Source organism: Zophobas morio, unplaced genomic scaffold (genome assembly GCF_036711695.1).
Source record: "Zophobas morio isolate AGI-343-1 ecotype UQ-CSIRO unplaced genomic scaffold, CSIRO_AGI_Zmor_V1 ptg000021l, whole genome shotgun sequence".
Classification (NCBI taxonomy): domain Eukaryota; kingdom Metazoa; phylum Arthropoda; class Insecta; order Coleoptera; family Tenebrionidae; genus Zophobas; species Zophobas morio.
This window is the reverse complement of record NW_026972126.1, coordinates 19,436,008-19,459,199: the sequence shown is the minus strand read 5'-3', so window position 1 is coordinate 19,459,199 and position 23,192 is coordinate 19,436,008. Positions and strand designations below refer to the sequence as shown.

The window sequence follows — 23,192 nt, the reverse complement described above, 5'->3', positions numbered from 1 at the left end:
AGTTTAAACTTGTCAAATTTTATTTTTTTTTCTTTTGGGTCATTTCGATTTCACGATTTTTCAATTTCCCAAATTTTCGATTTTTCAACTTTTCGCATTTGCAATTTTCCAATTTTTCGATTTCCCAATTTTTCTACGTTAGTTTTAAGACTTTTCAATGTTTCGATTTTTCAGGTTTTTAATTTTTAAATTTTTTGATATTTTCGGATTCTTCAATTTTTTGATTTCCTAAATTTTAGATTTTTGGATTTGGTTTTTTTTTTATTTTTCAGTTGTGTGATTTTTAATTTTTTCGATTTTTAAATTTTACATTTTTTGATTTTTTAGTTTTTTGGCTTTTAAATTTTTGGACTTTCCAATTTTATCAATTTTTCGATTTTGTATTTTACATTTTTCAAATTTTAATTTTTTGATATTGAGTTATTTGGATTTCTCCATTTTCCAATGTCTCAACTTTTCGATTTCTAGGTTTTTCGATTTTTCAACTTTTCGCCTTTGCGATTTTCCAATTTTTCGGCTTCGCAATTTTTCTGTTAGTTTCAATTTCTCGATTTTTCAATTTTTAGATTTCTCAAATTTCCGATTTTTCGATTTTTCAACTTTTCGCATTTGCAATTTTCCAATTTTTCGATTTCCCAATTTTTCTACGTTAGTTTTGAGACTTTTTAATGTTTCGATTTTTCAGGTTTTAATTTTTTGAAGTTTTCGGATTCTTCAATTTTTTTATTTCTTAATTTTTTTTTAATTTTTCAGTTGTGTGATTTTTAATTTTTTCGATTTTTAAATTTTATTTTTTTTATTTTTTAATTCTTAGGCTTTTAAATTTTTTAATTTTTCAGTTTTATCAATTTTTCGATTGTTTTAAATTTACGTTTTTCAAATTTGAATTTTGCGATTTTTCCATTTTGGACTATTGATTTATCGGTTTTTCTGTTTTCAACTTATCGGTTTTTTGATTTTCCAATTTTTTGATGTTTCAATTTTTCGATGTCCCAATTTTGTTACGTTTTTCTATTTCTTGATTTTTCAAATTTGAGTTACCTATTTGATTTCTCGATTTCACGGTTTTTTGCATTTTTGATTTTTCAATTTTACTTTTATTCAAAAAGTTGAAAAATCGAAAAACGCAAGAATCGGAAAAAACTAAAAAAACGAAAAATTACAAAATCGAAAAAGCGTAAAATCTAAAGATGGAAAATCGAAGAATTAAAGAAACGAAAAATTAAAAAAAAACTGAATAGCTAAAAATCAAGAAACTTAAAAAATCGAATCGAAAATTTGGAAAAACCCAAATTTGCAAAATCGGAAAATTGAAAGATTAAATATCCAGAAACTGAAAAATTAAAAATTGAAAAACTGAAAAATCGAATGAATGAAAAAGTTTTAAAATCATAATTATTGGTACATATTTCGATTTTTGAAAAAAAAAAAAATTAAAAATATAAAATTGAAAAATCGAAAAATTAAAAACCGAAAAATGGAAAAATGCAAAAATTGATAAATTTCACAATAAAAAAAAATTTATAAAATCAAGACACTGAAAAACGGATGAATTGAAAAAATAAAGAAAAAACCCAAAATACGAAAATTTGAAAAATGAAAAATTGAAACATTACAATTCGAAAATACATACTATAAAATCAGAACATCGAAAAATCGAAAACTTGAATAATAAAGCAAATAAAAAACCAAAATAAAAAATTAGAAACTCGAGAAATTTTAAATAAAAAAATTGCAAAATCTAAAAGTTGAAAAAACAAAAAAAATTAAAATATCAAAAATCACAAATCGAAAAATTGAAGAAACGACACACTGAAAAAATTGAAATTGAAACAACAAAAATTATAAAACCAAAATATGTATTGAAAAATCGAAAAATTGTAAAAATAGAAACTTGTGAATTCATTTATGGAGAAATTTCCAGAAGGAAAATTAAACTTTAATTCTTTTTATCTTAATCTTCTATATTTGGACGAAAGGATTTTAATTTTTTTTTTTTTTGCCCTATAAATGGCCTCAATAGCGTGTTCACAATTGGTGCACCCTGTATTTAAAATGAAAACTTGAAAAATTGCGAATCAAAAATTGGAGAAAAGAAAAATTGAAAAATGTAAAACTGAAAAAAACGAAAAATTATAAAATCAGAGCATTCAAAACCGGAAAATTTGAAAAAATAACGAAATTGAAAACCGAAACAAAAAATTGAAAAATCCAAAAATTGGAAAACTGAAAACTCGTGCAAATCGAAAAATTGCAAAATCTAAAAATTGAAACATCCAAAGTTGGAAAATAGAAAAACTGAAAAATTGCATACCGAAAAATTGAAGAAACGAAAAACTGAAAAAATTGAAATTGAAAAAACAAAAAATTATTAAATCGAAACATTTAAATATCGAAAAACTACGAAAATAAAACCAAAAAAAAATTAGTAAATGAAAAAATGAATTATTTCAAAAATTTATATTATTAAAACTGCAAACCAAAAATTGAAGAACAGAAAAATCGAAAAATCTAAAACTAAAAAAAGAAAAATGATGAAATTAAAACATTGAAAACCCGGAAAATTGAAAAAATAACGAAAATAAAAACCGAAACGAAAAAATGAGGAAATCAAAAACTTAAAAATCTAAAAATTGGAAAACTGAAAATTCGTGAAGTTGCCAATCAAAAAATTGCAAAAATCGAAAGTTGGAAAATTAAAAAACAAAAAAATTTAAACAAAAAAAACTCGAAAAAGTGCAAATCAAAAACTGAAGAACAAAAAAAAGGAAAAATTGAAGACTTGGAAATTCAACTCAAAAAAGTGTATTTGCACCCCTGATATTATTGTTAGAGAGCGGGATTTGTTGGATTATACTCAAAATCGTGGGAAATTCTGTCAAAATAACCTTAACAATTTTATTTTAGTACATACAATGTCAATATCCCAATCAAAAGAACAAAAATTTGTTGAGAAAAAGTGTCATAGACAAGTACTTCCTCTCGGTTGTTTTGATGATGTCACAGTATTTACGTTTAAATAAACACGACTTTGATTCCTTCTAGCGTTAATATTTTCAGTTCTCGTGCAAAAATGCACGCCTCAGGGACACTTTTATAACTTTCCGCCTAAATTTAATCAACCGGTTCTTATCTTCCCGAAAAAATAAAAATCGCCTCGCACGCGTGCGTTTTTAAAATCGCCTTAAATCCGCTGATTTTCCGATAAATTTAAAACCCCGCCGACACGTAAACGCCAGCAAACCGATAATCAATGCAGCCGTTACATTTTAAAGCGCACAATTATTTCACCTTGAATTTTACATGAGTTTGGCACATCGTTGACGAAAAGGTCAACAAATAAAAGAATAAGCTGATCAATACCATAAAAAGCCGCCTAATTACGAACAACAGAAAAATTACGCGCGCTGTGCTTTCTCAATTAAGTTTTAATTCAGGCTCTCTGGGTTAAATTATGCTTAATGGGTTACGACAGCAGATGCTTCGGAGAAAATTCACCGAATACAAACAATGGGCTATTTTGGGGAGGCAAGCGTGCAATTAGGCGCACGCAACTAATGAATCTGGAAAAGCGCGCTAATTGTCGGGGTTTGATTGTCCGAAAGGCCACTTACATCCCGTGTCCCTAAGGCGCTGGATATGCGAATTGACGATACGAACACAGCCTAGGAAGCCGCTTCCTTGCTTCTTGATCACCTTCCGGTGGTTCCATACTGAGATTGTGATGCTGTCGTTGCGACCGATGTACAAGTCGTAGTGCGAGTTCCATTTGGGTTCCAGGGTGTTCTTGATGAACTCCGTCGAGTGACACTGCCCACTTCCATCCACCGAGATCTTAGCAAAGGGGTCTGGAAGACCTGTCACAACACAACTGATTAACACGGGACTCGGCACTACGAGGGGCGAACTTACGGAACAGATCCTTCCGGACTAGATTCCTCGCGCAAAGAACTGCAAAAAAACGGGCATTTACTCCTTCGTTACATCACTATTTTGTAAACTTGGGAGGTCCCCCCAATGAGGCCATATTGTTTGACAGTTGGGGAATGTGGGTGCATGGGCGGGTTTCCGGCCGTTGGGTCAATGGGACTTTTACTTACTCGTCAATCGGATCTTCTGGGCACCGTTCCGACGACTCGATGGAGGGTTGGACATTTTTAAAATGTTTAATTGTTGTCACCACATTCATCTCACACACACAACGCCATTTTCCTTTTCGAGCGACTGAAGCGCCACCTGGCGGCCGGTCCGCACTGGCGCCAAATATTGTGAATATTAAATATTATCACTGAGAAAACAATAATAAATTATTAATTAATGGTCCGTGAACTCTGCAAACTGGAAGGGTAATCAACACAAATTTATAGATTGCGTGTGCTATTTTTAACGGGCCGATTATACAATGGACAGGGCCGGCCTCGCCCGCAATCGTCAATCGAACTAAAGTTGTGTCAAAAGCGGTAGTCGGGAAAACAGGACCAGACTGATATTATTTACGATTTATTGACGTATTCCAATTGCTTACATCACACTAGTAACTAAAACCTAAGCTGATTTTCGTTTGATTTGACACGATGGGCAGGACCGGACTGCTAAATTGCGTAGGGTATGTTGTTGCGGTCCAGGAGGGTTCTCAGTTCTTCTATAAGTTTCTCGTCTTGTTTTTTCGTGTGCACTGCACGGGTTTGTAAACAGTCCATCATTTTCTTGTACTTTCCTTCGAGACTGTTGAGGGCGCACTTTAGTTCCTCTTGTTTGGTGGCGGCGTTCCGGACTATAAGGTCAGCTCTTTGAGTCTGGAGCTGCATCTGGAAGAACAGACACTTTATTGGAACTCTTACATATTACATTTTTATTAAATTATCTTGCATAGATAAAATAAAAATAAACTCGCCGATCGATCTGGAATATTTTTAGCACGATAAGAGACTTATGTGGGGCTTAATTCATGTTCTGTGAGATCTTTAAATCAAAATTCTTAGAGAGAACTGAAACTTGATGGGAATCGAATTAAGGTTTATGTTATTTTTATTATTTATATATACTAGTGAGGGGTAACATGTTTCGGTACCTACTGGTACATACTTAATAACATAGAGTGACCACGTTAAGTAACATAAAAATAAAACAATAGTGTTTAAATAAGAAATACAAAAAAAAGACTAAAATTCTAAAATATACCGGGTGTCTGAAAAATGGCGGATTAAGATTTCAATACGTTATGTACAGGCGTTTCGGGAGTCCCCAAAATAAAATAATAAAAGCTAGTAGCTCCTAAGATAAGAATGATTTTGGCAAATGACATACCTTCCAAGAAAAGAGAGGGTGGGTGGGCGGGGCTACTCCTTCCGAAGATAAGACTACGTAGTATTTTTTTATGATTCTTTTTTGAGATATTTTTGGTGGCCTTTTTTTCTCAATTTTTTTCGTTTTTTTTTTTTGTGGTAATTTTTATCATATTTTAGTGATCTTTCTTGAGGTATTTTTGATGGTCTTTTCTTATTAAGTTTTTTTGACCAATTTTTTTTTCGATTTTTTTTCGGTATTTTTTTATCGTCCTTTTTGACATATTTTTGGTGGCCTTTTTTGTCATCTTATTTTTGTTGTTTTTTTGCGTCTTTTTTTTTGATCATTCTTTTAAAACATTTTTTGTTACCTTCTTTGTGACCTTTTTTGTTGAATTTTTGTTTATCATGATTTTTTTTGTCGCCTTTTTGTTGTTGTCACATTTTTTTTTTTTTACTTTTTTACGACCCTTTTTTTGCTCCTTTTGTTTGTTACTGTTTTCATCATGTGTTTTGTTGCGTTTTTTACAATTTTTAACTCATTTTTTTGTCTTTTGTAGTACCTTTTTTCGCTTTATCTTCAGGAGGAAGCCAAACTGATGGATGTAACTATAAAGTCGCGATCTTTTCTATAGAACCACTCCCTAGTGTAAATTTTCAAAATTTGTTTGGTGTAAGAGACCTTGACGGGTTTCTGGGGGAAAACATATGTGTCAAAAATTTGACAAGTTAGATGGCCTCATTGTCAATATGGATATTTTATTTTAATAAATAGATGAACAGAACATACAGTCTGCACGGGATACAGTGCGACATAGCTGAGGGCAACCGAAACATTCGTGTTGTGCTAGTTTCGATTGCCATATCAACTACCGCTACCAACCGCGTTCGGCGTAAAGTACTAGATGACAGGGCTACCAACTTGACTTTTTATCGAGTTGTTCCGTAGAAATGACCGCTACTGTATAGTATATAATATATATAAACTTACATCCAGCAACTTAAATTTCAAAATTTTTAATTGTTTAGAAGCCCAAATTTAAACCTTACATCATAACATACACATTACTGGTCTGGAAAGGGTCCAGGTGGGTGGCCGGGGGTAGTACTTGCTAAAATAAGACTGATTTTGGCAAATGACATACCCTCGAAGGAAATAAAGGGCGGGTGGGCGGGGCTAGTCCTTCCCAAGGTATGACTACGGAGTATTTTTTTTACATCCTTTTTTGAAATATTTTTTGTGGTCTTTTTTTCTAAATTTTTGTTCGTTTTTTTGTGGTAATTATTATTATCATATTTTAGTGATCTGTTTTGAGGTATTTTGATGGCCTTTTTTTTATTTTCAATTTTTTTCGGTATTTTTTGTCGCGTTTTTCGTCACATTTTTGGTTGCCATTTTTGTCATCTTATTTTTGTTCTTGTTTTATCATGGTTTTTTGTTGCTTTTTTTGAATCATTTTTTAACACATTTTTTATTACCATTTTGTTGCCTTTTCTTTGTCGCTTTTTTGTGGTGTTATTTGCCGCTTTATTGCTATCTTTTTCTGGCCGTTCTTTGTCTTTATATAATTTTTGTGACCTTTTTTATCGAATTTTTGTTTATCATCCTTTTTTTATCGCCTTTTTTTTTTGTTTCGACATTTTTTCTTTATTTTTATTTTTATTATTATTTTTAAATATTTAGAAGCCCAAATTTAAACCTTACATCATAATAGATTACACGTACACACTACTGTTCTGGAAAAGGATCCAGGTGGGTGGGCGGGGCTAGTAGCTATTAAGATAAGGCTGATTTTGGCTAATGAGATACCCTCTAAGAAAAGAGAGGGTGGGTGGGCGGGCCTAGTACCTGCTAAGATAAGGCTGATTTCGTCAAATTACATACCCTCTAAGAAACGAGAGGGTGGGTGGGCGGGGCTAATTCCTGCTAAGACAAGACTGATTTTGACAAATGACATACCTTCCACGAAAAGAGAGGGTGGGTGGGCGGGGCTACTACCTGCAAGGCTCATTTTAGCAAATAAGATACTATCTAAGAAAAGAGAGGGCGGGTGGGCGGGGCTACTACCTGTTAAGATAAAAATTATTTTGGCAAATGACATATCCTCAACAAAAAAATCGTTAAACATAGACAACCATGTGTACGTTGGCGCTTTTTGGGTAGTGGGTAGTAGCGGAAATAAGTGAATTTTCGAACGACGCTAACACGTGTAAATTTGATTCATTATTTGTAAATTCACAGTTCGTGTTAGGATTTTAATCGTTAATAAGAAATTTTTTAAGATATTTTTGGTGGTCTTTTTTTCTCACTTTTTGTTAATTTTTTTGTTGTGGTAAATTTTATCATACTTTTGTGACCTTTCTTGAGGTATTTTTGATGAACTTTTTTTATCAAGTTTTTTTGACCAATTTTTTTTATCGATTTTTTTTTCGGTATTTTTTGTCGTCTTTTTATTATCGCCTTTTTTGTCACATTTTTTTGTTTCTTTTCTGTGATTTGACGCATTTTTGGTGACTTTTTTTGTCATCTTATTTTTGTTCTCGTTTTTATAGTGCTCTTTGTTGCGTTTTTTTCTGGATTATTCTTTCAATACATTTTGTGTCTCCTTCTTTGTGTTTTCTTTACTTTGTCGCTTTTTTGTAGTGTTAATTGCCACTTTATTGCTACCTTTTTTTGGCCGTTTTTTGTGTTTTTTTTATCATACTTTTGTGACCTTTTTTTTCGAATTTTTGTTTATACTCCTTTTTTATCGCCCTTTTTTTGTTGTTACATTTGTTCTTTATTGTTTGCGACCCTCTTTTGTCGCCTTTTTTTATTACTGTTTTTATCATCAGTTCTGTTGCGTTTTTTACTATTTTTAACACATTTTTCAAGTTTTTTGGCTTTATTTTGAGTAGGAAGCCAAAGTGCTTGATGTAGCTATCTTTTTAAACATATAAACATGTATAAACTTACACCCAGCAACTTAAATTTCAACATTTTTAATTATTTAGAAGCCCAAATTTAAACCTTACATCATAATAGATTACACGTACAGATTACTGTTCAGGGTCTAGGTGGGTGGGCGGAGCTAGTAGCTGTTACGATAAGGTTGATTTTGGTTAATGAGATACCCTCTAAGAAAAGAGAGGGTGAGTGGGCTGGCCTAGTACCTGCTAAGATAAGGCTGATTTTGGCAAATTACATACTCTCTAAGAAAAGAGAGGGTGGGTGGGCGGAGCTAGGTCCTGCTAAGATAAGACTGATTTTGGCAAATGACATACCTTCCAAGAAAAGAGAGGGTGGGTGGGCGATGTTAATACCTGCTAAGATAAGATTAACTTTGGCAAATGACATACCTTCTAAGAAAATAAAGGGCGGGTGGGCGGGGCTAGTACTCGTCAAGATAAGACTACGTAGTATTTTTTTATGATACTTTTTTGAGATACTTTTAGTGTTTTTTCTTCTCAGTTTTTGTTCTTATGTTTTGTGGTAGTTTTTATCATATTTTTGTGACCTTTCTTGAGGTATTTTTGATGACTTTTTTTATCAAGTTTTTTTGACCAATCATTTTTTTGTTTCTTTTTTGTAATCATTTTTGGTGTTTTTTTTGTCATCTTATTTTTATTCTCGTTTTTATAGTCTTCTTTTTTGCTTTTTTTTCTGGATCAATCGTTTAATACATTTTTTGCCACCTTCTTTGTTATCTTTTCTTCGTTGTTTTTTTGTAGTGTTAATTGCCACTTTATTGCTACCTTTTTTGGCCGTTTTGTGTCGTTTTTTTTTATCACAAATCACATATCCTCTAAGAAATTTAATTAAATTATTATACATAAAAGACACTAGAGGCTCCAAAGCACTTTCAAATTATTTCTAAACAGCAATACCTAGAACCTCAAGATTTTTCAAAAAAAAAACATGGTCCCAAAATTAACTCAACAAAAGCTAGGTCAGAATTTTACAAAAGTAGAACACCAAAGTGCCCTAAAATTCTTTTAAATTATTTACAAAAAAATCTCCATGGGTTCCCAAAATAAGACACCATAGGTACCCAAAAAGATGTATTTATGCATAAAACTGGAACTTTTTTAAATTTCTAAGCTCCTGAAAACAGTTTTTGTGTGTTCAACATCATCGAATCTCTTGAAAATCCTCACCCTAACAAAATAACGTAGTTTAAAGGCCCCTGTCATATTAAATATTTGTTAGTAGTACAATTTAATTAAATAATAATGTCTTTATTAAAGTCAAAATATTGTGGTGACCGAATTTGAATTAAAAAATCGCGCTGAAAGAAATTAACAGCGGCGCGAAATCGCATTCGAATAATTTGAATTTGAAAAAAAATTCAACAAAAAAATCGTTGAACATAGGCAACCATGTGTACGCTGGCGCTTTTTGGGTAGTGGGTAGTAGCGGAAATAAGTGAATTTTCGACCGACGCTAATACGTGTAAATTTGATTCATTGTTTGTAAATTCACAGTTCATGTTAGGATGTTAATCGTTAACTGATTCTAACAGAAGCCTAACCGTCAAAGATTGTTCCGATAAAGTATTTGCTAGAAGATTTTTTTGATAACCAAATTACGAACAACGTTGCTGGAAATTAACCTAACGTTGCCCCACTGTTGCCTGTTCACGATATAAACTCTCAAAACCAATTGTTATAAGTAACCAATCACTTAGATCATGGCATAATATAACATCATATAAATTCTTCGTTTGAATCGTTGATAAAGTGTGGCATAATTTAACATAATGTAAACTCTTTGTTTGAATCGTTGATAAAGTGCGGCAAATATTAAACTCGCGTAATTTTGTTAGCTTTGCAATTTTTCACCTCATACAATTTTTTGTCTGCACAAGTTTTACTTCACACCAGATATTTTTTGTTTTTACAAATCTTTGCTAGTTTTTTTCCATGTAAATATTTTGTTGATGAATGTTTCCACCACATAAATTATCTGATGTCTAATCTTAATCTCACATAAGAATTATTTACTTTTTGAATTTCCCAAGAGTGTATGGCGAACTCAAATGTTGTTTACTGCTCCTTTTGAAACTTTGACACTTGTTCACTTGTAGTTTAATATCAGAGTCATAGAAATTGAACATTTAAATGGAATTGAGGTTAAATAACACCGAAATACGTGGCAGAAGCGGAGGGCGCGGTTCCTAGTCGAGCTGGCGGACTTTACACTGTATGCACTTACCTGATTGGTCATATCCTTAACTTCCAATTCCTGTTTGAGTCTTTCAATTTTTTTAATGTAATCCTTTTCATTTTTATGTAAGACTTTATCCAGTTTGGAAATGCAGCGTTTTAGACTGATTATCTGTTCGCCGCTGCCTTCGTTTGCGATTTGATTTGCTTTCATTTTTAATTGGATCTGCAATCTACACCAATAATGAATCAAATTTTTCAAAAACTACTTCTTATAGCATAATCTGCATCGTCGCCATCTTGAATTGTTTGCAGTTAAAAAAAATACGTGATTAATACGTCTGTAACACTCAACATGGCGACGTATAACTCTTACAAGATACCTACTCTTGAATTTCCTCATCTTTCTGTTTCGCTGCATCAAAACTCGAGTTCACGAGCACCTTAATCTTATCCTCGTACTCTTTTTTAAGAACTGCAATCCGAGCTTCCAACTCCGCTACCTGACTGTTGTGCGTCTTCTCCAAAGCGGCGATTTCTTTCTTGTGGTACTGCTTCAAGTAGTCTACCTCTTTCTGCCTCAAAAGAGTAAACTTGTCCTTAAAATCGCTCATTTCCTACAATCTTAACATTTAACCCCGACACAGCACCAACCAACTCCAACCTTGCTCTTAGTCTGATCCACCTGCACGAACTCCTTCTCCTGCGAATCCAGCTGCCCCCGAAGCTCGGCATTTTCCTGCTCCAACCGCGCCACTTTCGCGTTCAGAGCATCGACGGTCTTCTTCCTATCTTCGGTCAAACAGTGCGTATCAATCAGAGCGTGTTTAACTTCAAGCAAATCCTGAAAGAAAACCGTTATTAATTGCAGGAACTTCTCCAAGAACAACCCTCATTCTCAATTTCAGTGCCTCAATTTCTTGTTCCGTGACTCTGGGGCCTTTGTCTAAATCTTGAGCAACTTGTTGGTCTTCGACCATCAACTGGTTGTCTTTGATTGTGGACTCCACGGTGTGCAATTCTTGCTTTTTCTTCACGCATTCTTTGTTGCACTGTCGCACGACTGGTTGATTTTTGGCCTCCACGCACTTTCTTTTGGCTTTATCTTCGCAGATGCTCTTAAAGGGTGGTTTTGGTTTATGCGTGCAACCTACCCCTTGGAAGGGACTGTCCTTCAGCGTTTGTTTGCTTTGCTCTTCGTACTTCTTCATGTAGTGCTCTTGCAGTTTCAGCCCTTCTGCTTTATGCTGCAGACTTAACTTCTTGGTTTCTTCTTCTGCGTCTGTGTCTCCGGGGGTGTCGCTGATGTCGTACCACGAGTCTTCTTTGAGCCACGCGTCTTGTGCGGTGTTGCCACCTTTGTTTAGTTTTTTTGGCAAAGGTGGTACTTTCGGGGTACATCTAGCCGGTTTTTTCTTTTGGAGTAGAGTGTTTTCTTTGGGAGGGGTACGCTTGACGCTCTCTGCAGAGTCGGGGCATTTCTGGGTGACGAATGGCCAGGCTTGGGTTTCTTTCGGGCGAGGACACCCACACCCACGTGGTGTCTCTTTGCCCCCCATCATTGTTTGTAGTTTCTTCAGCGGCGGCAACAACCCCTTAGGTGGCGTGGCTGTGAACGGTACTTCCAGCACACCGTCGTGGATCTGATTGGCCAGAGCCAGAAGGTACTTGTTTCTTTCTAACCTCTCCGAGCGGTGTACGACGCTGAGACGCTCCAGCCATACTCTGCATTTTTCTAAACGATAATGGTCGTCTATTTTACCGACTAGGGGTTTGATCATGTATAAGATATGGCGGAATTCGGCATCCAGCAGGTCGCTGTGTGCCTCATCGTTCATCGTTGCGTCCAACGATTCCGTAGGATTTGTTCTGTTAACAAAAATATTGTTTCAGGCTTGCGCCACGAGTGCTGAAACACGGGGACATCGAAATGAGCAACATTTGACACTTCGAATTTTATGACTGACTTGGCGTGACTTGATCCAATCACGAACGTATCAGAAGAGACAAAATATAAAACGTTTATTTCAACAAATACTACACTTTTTACACAAAATAAAGCTTATTTTCTAGATATCACAAGTCTTGTGGGGTGTGGGGAATCAGATGTTTAGTCTTCTTTGTCCGCGGACGCGGCAGCCTAGGGAGAGCTGGGTCTCGCAGTCGCTCTTGATTTGCTTGAGGTGCTCCTTGATGGGGTCGATGAGGGTGCCCAGGAGCTCCTCGATGGTGTGCGGGTAGTAGATAAGCTCCAAGTGGCCTCTCAGGTACGTTTCCAGGGACAGGAGTTCATTTAACAAGCTGGAGGAGGGAAGTTAGTTCAATCTGGATTGATAGTGTGGGGAACTTACTCCACAATCACTGGGAGAATAGTGTCAACTTGCATTGGATTGGTGTAGTTGTTCAGGACCTGCCACTGGTTGAACCAGGAATGCATTCTATAATAAAAATTGGGAACACAATTACATTTTAAGTGTCAAAATCGAATCTCAAAAGTGACAGGTGATGCAAAAATAACCTAAAGCTGTGTGCAAAATGTAAAATTAACAAACAAACCCTGATATGATAAATTTGTACTTTTGTGTTGCAGGATTTTAATTTTACCACTTTAGGAAAGTATACTCTAAAGGTCCGAGAGATGTTGCCCCCTGGTGGTGAGTTACGAAAATATCGGTAAAGGTCGAAGATCGTAGTGGAAGTGTTCTACAGGTCTCTGTTACTTTTTAAATAAAATTAAATATTTTAAATTTAAATATTTACTAAAAACCCCGCCCACCCACCCCTCTTTCATTTCAACGATCCATTTTATCTGGTCTGAATGAAAGGTGGATCTTATACTGAACAGAAATAAAATCGTTAGAATGAGAACAATGCGGGTGGGCGGGGGTAGTACTTGCTAAGATAACACTGACATTGGCAAATGATAGTTCTTCTAAGAAAACAGAGGGCGGGTGGGCGGGGCTAGTACTTGCTAAGATAAGACTGATTTTGGCAAATGACATTACTTATGAAAATAATGGGTGGGTGGGCGGGGCTAGTACTTGCTAAGATGAGACTGATTTTGGCAAATTATTAACAAAAAGAAATATTTAAATTTATCATGGGTAGATTTTAAATGGGAAGTGGTGTTTTTTTATCAAACTGACTTACTGAGAAATCGAATAAACTGACGAATATTGGCTATTTGAAAATAAAACAAGACGAAACCTCAGAATGAAATATACTATATTCATTTTTTCGAATTTTCAAATTTTAGATTTTTTAAATCATCACATTTGATGATAAAATAAAAATTGTCGTAATAACATCGACTTACTCAAAATAATATTCAGAACGTTTTGCTGCATTGTAGTTTAATTAATAATTTTAACCGCTTAATTAAATTAATTCGCTGTGTGCTTAATTGTCGCATTTTTTCGATGTATGAACATAAACAATTGAAGTTAAGCATGTACTGTAAATCTATTTTTACTTCAGAGGCGAGAGAAAATCTGTCTAAATAACTTTAGACCAATTTTTGCGTTTAAAAGAGAAAGTTTGCAGGCGCCTAGTGTTTTTTTTAATTATAAAAAAATTTTCGGGGCCTCTTGTGTTTTGTTTTTAAAATAAATAAATTTTACTGAATCTTAGGAGCTCCTAGCATTTTTTTTTAATATAATGATGTTTCGTTTTTGAAGGAGAGATCAAAATATGTATTGTCAAAACCGAAAAATTGAAAAATCAAGAATTTTATAAATCTAAAAAATCCAAAAATCCGAAAATTAAAATATGGAATAACTGAAAATGTTGAAAAATGTAAGATTTAAAAACTCGCAAAATTTTGAAAAATCGAGTAAGTAAAAAACCAAAACAACAGAAAGTCGAATAATTGAGAAATCGAGAAATCGGAAAATACAAAAATCTTGAAACGCCAAAAATTGAAAATTGAAAAATCGAAAAATTTAAATACATACATCCCAAAACTGAAACGTTGAAAATTGGAAAATCGAAAAATCCATAAGATAAAATATTTCAAAAATCCAAACATCAAAAGATTGAAAAGTGTTAGATTGAAAAAATCGCAAAATTTTGAAAAAATGAATAAGTAAAAAATCGAACAAAGAAATGCGAAAAATCTAAAAATTTAAAAATCGAAATACATATTGAAAAATCCCAAAACATTGAAAATTTGAAAATCGAAAAGTTGACAAATCAAAAAATGGGAAGACGAAAAATCAAAAAGTTGAAAAATTAAAAAATCTATTAATCGAGAATTGGGAAATCGAAAAATACAAAAATTTAGATACTCCAAAAATTGAAAAATTGAAAAATCGAAAAATTTAAATACATAAACCCAAAACTGAAACGTTGAAAAATTGGAAAATCGAAAAATCTAAAAGATGAGTTATCGAAAACCTGAAAAATTGAGAAATCGAAATTGAAAAATTGAAAAATCGCCGAAATCAAAGCAACAAAAGATTGACAAGTCGAGAAGTCGCAAAATCGAAAAAGTGGCTAAAATTCGAAAAATGGGAAAATTCAAAATTGACAAATTTTAACTTAACAAAACCGATAAACCAAAAAGTGAAAAATCGAAACATCGAAAAACTGAAAAATTAATTCCGAAAAATTGAAAAATCGAAAAACTTAATTACATAAATCCCAAAACTGAAAAATTGGAAACTCGAATAATCGAAAAGGCGAATAGTCAAAAAACTGGGAAATCGAGAAATTCAAAAAATGCGACATCGAAACATCAAAAGATCGATAAGTTCAAAAGTCGAAAAATCGAAAAATTGATATATCGAAATGGGGAAAGATCGAGAAACGGGAAAATCCAAATTGAAAAATTTAAACTTAAAAAACCCGATAAATCGATAAATCGAAAAATGTGAGATTTAAAAAATCGCAAAATTTTGAAAATTCGAATAAGTAAAAAACCAAAAAAAAAAAAACCAGAAAGGCAAAAATTTAAAAATCGAAACACATATTGAAAAATCCCAAATCTTAAACATTGAAAATTTGAAAATAGAAAAGTTGAGAAATCGAAAAGTCAAAAAATTAAAAACACGATTAATCGGGAAATTGGGAAATCGAAAAATTGAAAGATTTAGAAACTCCAAAAATGAAAAATCGGAAAATTTAAATACATAAATCCCAAAACTGAAACGTTGAAAAATGGAAAATCGAAAAATGTAAAATGTGAATTATTGAAAACCTGAAAAATCAAGAAATCGAAATCGAAAAATTGAAAATCGCGAAATCGAAACATCAAAAGATTGAGAAGTCGAGAAGTTGAAAAATCGAAAAATTAAGAACTTGAAGTGTAAAATTCGAAAAATGGGAAAATTCAAAATTGAAAAATTTTAACTTTTTAAAAAAAACGATAAACCAAAAAGTGAAAAATCGAAACATCAAAAAACTGAAAAATTAATTTAGAAAAATTGAAAAATCGAAAAACTAAAATCGAGAATAGAATAGTCAAAAAATTGAGAAATTGGGAAATTCAAAAAATGCGAAATCGAAACATCAAAAGATCGATAAGTCGAGAAGTCAAAAAATCGACAAATTGAGATATCGAAATAGCTAAAGCACGAGAAACGGGAAGAATCAAAAATTGAAAAATTTAAACTCAAAAAACCCGATAAATCGAAAAATGTGAGTTTTCAAAAATCGCAAAATTTTGAAAAATCGATAAGTAAAAAAACAAAAGAAAACAGAAAGGCGAAAAATCTAAAAATTTAAAAATCGAAAAGTTGAGAAATCGGGAAATCGGCAAGACGAAAAATTGAAAAGTCGAAAAATTAAAAAATCGATTAAACGAGAAATTGGGAAATCGAAACATCCAAAAATTTAGAAACTCCAAAAACTGAAAAATCGAAAAATTTTAATACATAAATCCTAAAACTGAAACGTTGAAAAGTTGGAAAATCGAAAAATCTAAAAGATGAATTAATTATCGAAAAACTGAAAAATCGAGAAATCGAAATCGAAAAATCGAAAAAGTGGCTACAATTCGAAAAATGGGAAAGTTCAAAATTGACAAATTTTAACTTATAAAAACCAATAAACCAAAAAGTGAAAAATCGAAACATCGAAAAACTGGAAAATTAATTCCGAAAAATTGAAAAACTGGAAAATCTAAAAACTAGAAGGCGAAAAATCGAAAGAAAACCGTTAAATCGAAAATTGAAATCTAAATATCGAAAAACTGGAAAATTAATGCCGAAAAATTGAAAAATCAAAAATATCTATCAAATTTTAATAGTTTATTGATTTAATTTAATGTGTTTGACTTGTGTAAAACTGTATTTGTAGTTTTGAACACCAATAAAGTATTGATTGATCTAAAAACGAGACGGCAAAAAATTGAAAGATTGAGAAATCGAAACATCCAAAAATTTGGGAACTCCAAAAATTGAAAAATTGAAAATCGAAAAATTTAAATAAACAAACCCAAAACTGAAACGTTGAAAAGTTGGAAAATCGAAAAATCTAAAACATGAATTATCGAAAACTTGAAAAATCGAGAAATCGAAATTGAAAAATCGCGAAATCAAAACAAAAGATTGAGAAGTCGAGAAGTCGAAAAAACGAAAAAGTGGCTAAAATTCGAAAAATGGGAAAATCCAAAATTGAAAAATTTTAACTTAAAAAAACCGATAAACCAAAAAGTGAAAAATCGAAATATCGAAAAACTGAAAAATTAATTCCGAAAAATTGAAAAACCGAAAAATCTGAAAACGAGAAGGCGAAAAATCGAAAAAAAAACGTTAAATCAAAAATTGAAATCAAAGTATCGAAAAACTGAAAAATTAATTTCAAAAAATTGAAAAATCAAAAAAATCTAAAAACGAGAACGCAAAAAAAATGACAGATTGAGAAATCGAAACAACAAAAATTAATTCCGAAAAATTGAAAAATCGAAAAATTTAAATACATAAATCCCAAAACTGAAAAATTGGAAACTCGAATAATCGAAAAGGCGAATAGCCAAAAAACTGAGAAATCGAGAAGTTCAAAAAATCCGAAATCGAAACGTCAAAAGATCCATAAGTCGAGAAGTCGAAAAATTGAAAAATTGAGATATCGAAATAGCTAAAGATCGGGAAACGGGAAAATTCAAAATTGAAAAATTTTAACTTAAAAAACCGAAAAATCGAAAAATGTAAGATTTAAAAAATCGCAAAATTTTGAAAAATCGAATAAGTAAAAAATAAAAAAAAAACCGAAAGGTGAAAAATCTAAAAATTTAGAAATCGAAGTACACATTGAAAAATCCCAAAACTTAAACATTGAAAATTTGAAAAAAGATGAATTATCGAAAAACTGAAAAAGCGAGAAAGCGAAATCGAAAAATTGAAAAATCGCGAAATCGAAACATCAAAATATTGAGAAGTCGAGAAGTCGAAAAATCGAAAAATTAAGAACTCGGAGTGGCTAAAATTCCAACAAGGGGAAAATTCAAATTGACAAATTTTAACTTAAAAAAACCGATAAACTAAAAAATGAAAAATCGAAACATCGAAAAACGGAAAAACCGAAAAATCTGAAAACGAGAAGGCGAGAAATCGAAAGAAAACCGTTCATCGAAAATTGAAAAATCGAAATATCGAAAAACTGATAAATTAATTCCTAAAAATTGAAAAATCAAAAAAACTCAAAAAACGAGAAGATTAAGAAATGGAAATACCAAAAAAAGTGAAAAATCTAAAATTTAAAAATTCGAAAAAGTGAAAATTTAAAATATCGAGCAATCAAAATATTAACAAATCGAAAACACAAAAACCTGAAAAATCGAACAAGTAAAAAATCAGAACAGAAAGTCGAAAAATCGAAAAACCCAAAAATCAAAATCTTGAAAAATCCCAAAACTTAAACATAGAAATCCAAAAATTGAGAAATCGAAAAATCGATTAATCGAGAAATTGAGAAATCGAATAATACAAAAATTTAGAAATGCCAAAAATTGAAAAATTTGAAAAATTGGAAAATCGAAAACAAGAATTATCGAAAAACTGAAAAATCGAAATCGAAGAACTGAAAAATCGAAATCGAAAAATCGTGAAATCGAAACATCAAAAGACTGAGAAGTCGAGAAGTTGAAAAATCGAAAAATTAAGAACTGGAAGTGGCTAAAATTCGAACAATGGGAAAATTCAAAATTGACAAATTTTAACTTAAAAAAAACCGATAAACCAAAAAGTGAAAAATCGAAACATCAAAAAACTGAAAAATTAATTACGAAAAATTGAAAAATCAAAAAAAAATCTAAAAACGAGAAGGCAAAAAATTGAAAGATTGAGAAATCGAAATGCCAAAAAAATGAAAAATTTAAAATTTAAAAATTCGAAAAAAAAAATTTTAAATATCGAGCAATCAAAACATTAACAAATCGAAAACTCAAAAAACTGAAAAATCGAACAAGTAAAAAATCAGAACAATAGACAGTCGAAAAATCTAAAAACTTGAACTAGAAATCGAAAAATTGAGAAATCGAAAAATTAAAAAATCGCGAAACCGAAACATCAAAAGATTGACAAGTCGAGAAGTCGAAAAATCGAAAAATTAAGAACTGGAAGTGGCTAAAATTTGAAAAATGGGAAAATTCAAAATTGAAAAATTTTAACTTCAAAAAACCGATAAACCAAAAAGTGAAAAATCGCCACATCGAGAAACTGAAAAATTAATTCCGAAAATTGAAAAACCCAAAAAATTTAGAAACGAGAAGGCGAAAAGTGGAAAGAAAACCGTTAAATCGAAAATTGATATCTAAATATCGAAAAATTGAAAAATCAAAAAATCTAAAAACTAGGACGCAAAAATTTGAAAGATTGAAAAATAGAAACAACAAAAATTAATTCCGAAAAATTGAAAAAGAAAAATTTAATTACATAAATCCCAAAACTGAAAAATTGGAAACTCGAATAATTAATCAAAAAACTGAAAAATTGAGAAATTAAAAAAATGCGAAATCGAAACGTCAAAAGATCCATAAGTCGAGAAGTGGAAAAATCGAAAAATTGAGATATCGAAATAGCTAAAGATCGAGAAACGGGAAAAATTCAAAATTGAAAAATTTAAACTTAAAAAAACCGATAAATCTAAAAATTTAAAAATCGAAAAATGTGAGATTTAAAAAATCGCAAAATTTTGAAAAATCGTATAAGTAAAAAATCAAAAAAAAACAGAAAGGCGAAAAATCTAAAAATTTAAAAACCGAAATACGTATTGAAAAATCCCAAAACTTAAGCATTGAAAATTTGAAAATCGAAAAGTTGAGAAATCGAGAAACCGGAAAGACAAAAAATCAAAAAGTCGAAAAATTAAAAAATCGATTAATGGAGAAATTGGAAAATCTAAAAATCCAAAAATTTAGAAACCCCAAAAATTGAAAAATTGAAAAATCGAAAAATTTGAATACATAAATCCTAAAACTGAAACGTTGAAAAGTTGGAAAATCGAAAAATGTAAAAATCAAAATCTTGAAAAATTCCAAAACTTAAACATAGAAATCCAAAAATTGAGAAATCGAAAAATCGATTAATCGAGAAATTGAGAAATCGAATAATACAAAAATTTAGAAACGCCAAAAATTGAAAAATTGAAAAATTGGAAAATCGAAAACAAGAATTATCGAAAAACTGAAAAATCGAAATCGAAGAACTGAAAAATCGAAATCGAAAAATCGTGAAATCGAAACATCAAAAGATTGAGATGTGGAGAAGTTGAAAAATCGAAAAATTAAGAACTGGAAGTGAAAAATTTTAACTTAAAAAAACCGATAAACCAAAAAGTGAAAAATCAACACATCGAGAAACTGAAAAATTAATTCCGAAAATTGAAAAACCGAAAAATCTAGAAACGAGAAGGCGAAAAGTCGAAAGAAAACCGTTAAATCGAAAATTGATATCTAAATATCGAAAAATTGAAAAATCAAAAAAATCTAAAAACGAGAACGCAAAAAATTGAAAGATTGAAAAATCGAAACAACAAAAATTAATTCCGAAAAATTGAAAAATCGAAAAATTTAAATACATAAATCCCAAAACTGAAAAATTGGAAACTCGAATAATCAAAAAACTGAGAAATCGAGAAATTGAAAAAACGCGAAATCGAAAAATCAAACGATCGAAAAATAGAAATATCGAAATAGCTTAAGATTGAGAAACGGGACAATTTAAACTTAAGAAACCCGATAAATCGAAAAATTGAAAAATCGGAAAATGTAAGACTTAAAAAATTGAAAAATCTAAAAAATCAAAAAAACAGAAAGGCGAAAAATCTAAAAATTTAAAAATCGAAATGCATATTGAAAAATTCTAAAATTCGGAAAAACGTAAAATCGAAAAGTCTAAAATTAAAAAATCGATTAATGGAGAAATTGGGAAATCGAAAAATCCAAAAATTTAGAAACGCCAAAAATTGAAAAATCGAAATATTTAAATAAATAAACCCAGAACTGAAACGTTGAAAAATTGGAAAATCGAAAAAACCTGACAAATCAAGAAATCGAAAAATTGAAAAATCGCGAAATCGAAACATCAAAAGATTGAGAAGTCGAGAAGTCAAAAAATCGAAAAAGTGAAAATTTAAAATATCGAGCACTCAAAACATCAACAAATCGAAAAATCAAAAACTGAAAAATCGAATAAGTAAAAAATCAAAAACACGAAAAGTCGAAAAATCGAAAATTTAAAAGTCGAAGTATTTAAAGGTCCCAAAATTGAAATAGTTAGACAGCAGATACATAAGATAATTTTTATATATTTCAATCCGAAGTTTCGTTTTGTTTTATAATAGAATTCTTTTTTGGCAAGATATCGTAAAACTGTACCAATTGCAACATCTGGTTTGTTCTATTTTTTAGAAGATCTATCATTTGCCAATATCCGTCTTATCTTAGCAAGTACTAGTCCCACCCACCCGCCGCATTCTCATTATAACAATTTTATTTCTGTTCAGTATAAGATCCACCTTTTATTCAGACCAGATATATTGAATCACGGAAATGACCATTGAAAATGTCGGTAGTTAGCAGTGAGAGTATTAGGCTTCTCCGCCTCCTCTTTGCGGGTTTCCATAATCGCATAAACACTTAGGTATATAAAAAAGTGAACAATGACTAAAATATAATGACGCATGCGCTTAACAATCATGGGCGGAGCTACTTACTGATCACTGTCTATAATGCTCTTGTACTTGGTCCTCAAATTAACAAACCACTCCATCCCCACGAAAATCTGCCACCCCGGAAAACTCAATTGGGGTAAAACCGGGGACTTAATAGGACTCCCAAAATTCGTTGTATTATCGTTGTAGCCCAACATCTTCCCCACAGAACTACAAAAAACCAAATAACTTTAAAATACAAAGAACGTAAACATACTTGTGCAACTCTTGATTATAACCCCCATTTAGCCAGCTCTTCATACACAACGACAAAGACGGAATTGCTGACGGTAATAATTCACACAGAGTGGCATAATGGTCATACCTTCAACAACACTTAGATAAAAAAATATTCAAAAAACACACAGGTGTACCTAGACCACCCCGTTAAGGCAATCCCTTTAAAGTGCATAATTTTCCCAGCGTGCAGCCCCAACTCGCTCAACCAAGCTTCATGATTACTAACGTGATACTTGTTAACTGGAAGGATTTGGCTACTGGTGGTGGCCCCCTTGAAGGCAGAGGCCGCCCACACGTTCGAAAAAACGTTGCCGTATTTCTCCCACACGGGGGCCCCCAGGTGGAAGGTTTCAGCTGAATTGTAGTGCCAGATCATAGGCTCAACCAGCGTCCCCAAGTAATACTCTACAACACCCTGATTACTCTAGTCACACCGGCACCCCGGCTTACCCTGCAAAATGTGGATATCAATACTCCTCAACATGTCATCCCAAATGATTATTTTTAAATTGGGGTAGTTTTCTTTAATGTATTGTGCGACGGCCGTCACGTAGTCTAAATAAAGTCCAGGCTTTCCGTATTTACCAGTATTCACACGTTTGGAGCACGTGGAGCACAACCCCATATACCAAACCTTCAACAATTAAAACACAAACTTAAACAATTACCATTGTTATGGAAACTACTTCATCTGCTCCTATGTGTATGTACTGGATACCAGGATGAAACGCAATAATTTGCTTGAGTATGCTACGCACTAAAGCCATGGTTTCGCTGTTGCTGGGGCACATCGAACTCGGGTATGCCTCCACTTCGCGCAAATTACGCCACTGCTCGTGCTTCAGGACGTACTCCATATGGCCGAAAATTTGTACAAGGGGTACGACACTCAGTTCGAAATCTGCAGCTAATTTTAATATGAAACGAGACATACTTAAAACGCTCTAGTTTTACCCATATCAAGTAATTGGCGTGCTTCCTCTATCGAATACGGAGCCCCGCTGACCTGGGCACTGTTTGAAAGGCCGCCGATAGGCAATAATTCGCGCGTATACGGAAACGTGTCCTCCCATTCTATCAAAATTCCCGTGGCCCCAAGTTCTTTGATCAAAGGAAAAAACTGAAATTTGAAATTGACGTTTGTCAAAAAAGTGAGGTTAGGGGAATTGTGTCAGTAAACTAACTCACTTTTTCAAAGTAGCATAGTTTCGGAGGGGCCCCTTTTAGATCCAAATGCACCAGTCTGCGTAAAAAAGGCGTGAAATTTGTTGGTGTGGGGGATTAAAGTAGTTTTTACCTTTGTGTACCTAATGTCAGAGCATCCATTTTCTAACCTCACTTTTCACTTGTCAAAGTAAATAAACATGATCG

The 23,192-nt window shown here is 32.2% G+C and overlaps 3 protein-coding genes across 5 annotated transcripts in view; all 3 read right to left on the bottom strand.

Moving 5' to 3' along the window:
• Nucleotides 1–4,234, bottom strand: part of LOC135132147 (E3 ubiquitin-protein ligase SMURF2) — a 63,861-nt gene extending 59,627 nt beyond the window's left edge. Inside the window, exons 1-3 of the mRNA XM_064060122.1 lie at nucleotides 4,101–4,234; nucleotides 3,913–3,951; nucleotides 3,615–3,857 (exon numbers count right to left, since the gene is read on the bottom strand). Coding sequence (XP_063916192.1) covers nucleotides 3,615–3,857; nucleotides 3,913–3,951; nucleotides 4,101–4,155 — 337 coding nt within the window. The 5' untranslated portion in view covers nucleotides 4,156–4,234. The remainder of the gene's footprint in view (nucleotides 1–3,614; nucleotides 3,858–3,912; nucleotides 3,952–4,100) is intronic.
• Nucleotides 4,235–4,487: 253 nt separating this feature from the next.
• On the bottom strand, nucleotides 4,488–12,391 carry LOC135132437 (centrosomal protein of 112 kDa-like). Of its 3 annotated transcripts, none has more exons than XM_064060527.1 (5): nucleotides 11,321–12,391; nucleotides 11,095–11,274; nucleotides 10,818–11,047; nucleotides 10,480–10,663; nucleotides 4,488–4,808 (listed from the first exon to the last, which is right to left on the bottom strand). In XM_064060527.1, the coding sequence occupies exons 1-5, from the start codon at nucleotides 12,266–12,268 to the stop codon at nucleotides 4,593–4,595; spliced, it is 1,758 nt and encodes a 585-aa protein (XP_063916597.1). In that variant the 5' UTR covers nucleotides 12,269–12,391; the 3' UTR covers nucleotides 4,488–4,592. The 3 variants fall into 3 exon arrangements, with proteins under 3 accessions (XP_063916597.1, XP_063916598.1, XP_063916599.1); XM_064060528.1 differs by having other exon boundaries at nucleotides 11,342–12,391; XM_064060529.1 differs by having other exon boundaries at nucleotides 11,585–12,391.
• Nucleotides 12,392–12,437: 46 nt separating this feature from the next.
• Nucleotides 12,438–23,185, bottom strand: LOC135132051 (hexosaminidase D-like). The gene is made up of 10 exons (XM_064059972.1): nucleotides 23,119–23,185; nucleotides 23,010–23,064; nucleotides 22,776–22,941; nucleotides 22,508–22,728; nucleotides 22,272–22,455; nucleotides 21,956–22,226; nucleotides 21,799–21,906; nucleotides 21,585–21,752; nucleotides 12,782–12,868; nucleotides 12,438–12,731 (listed from the first exon to the last, which is right to left on the bottom strand). Exons 1-10 carry the CDS (start codon nucleotides 23,145–23,147, stop codon nucleotides 12,533–12,535), a joined length of 1,488 nt encoding a protein of 495 aa, XP_063916042.1. The 5' UTR covers nucleotides 23,148–23,185; the 3' UTR covers nucleotides 12,438–12,532.
• Between the last annotated feature and the right edge of the window lie 7 nt (nucleotides 23,186–23,192).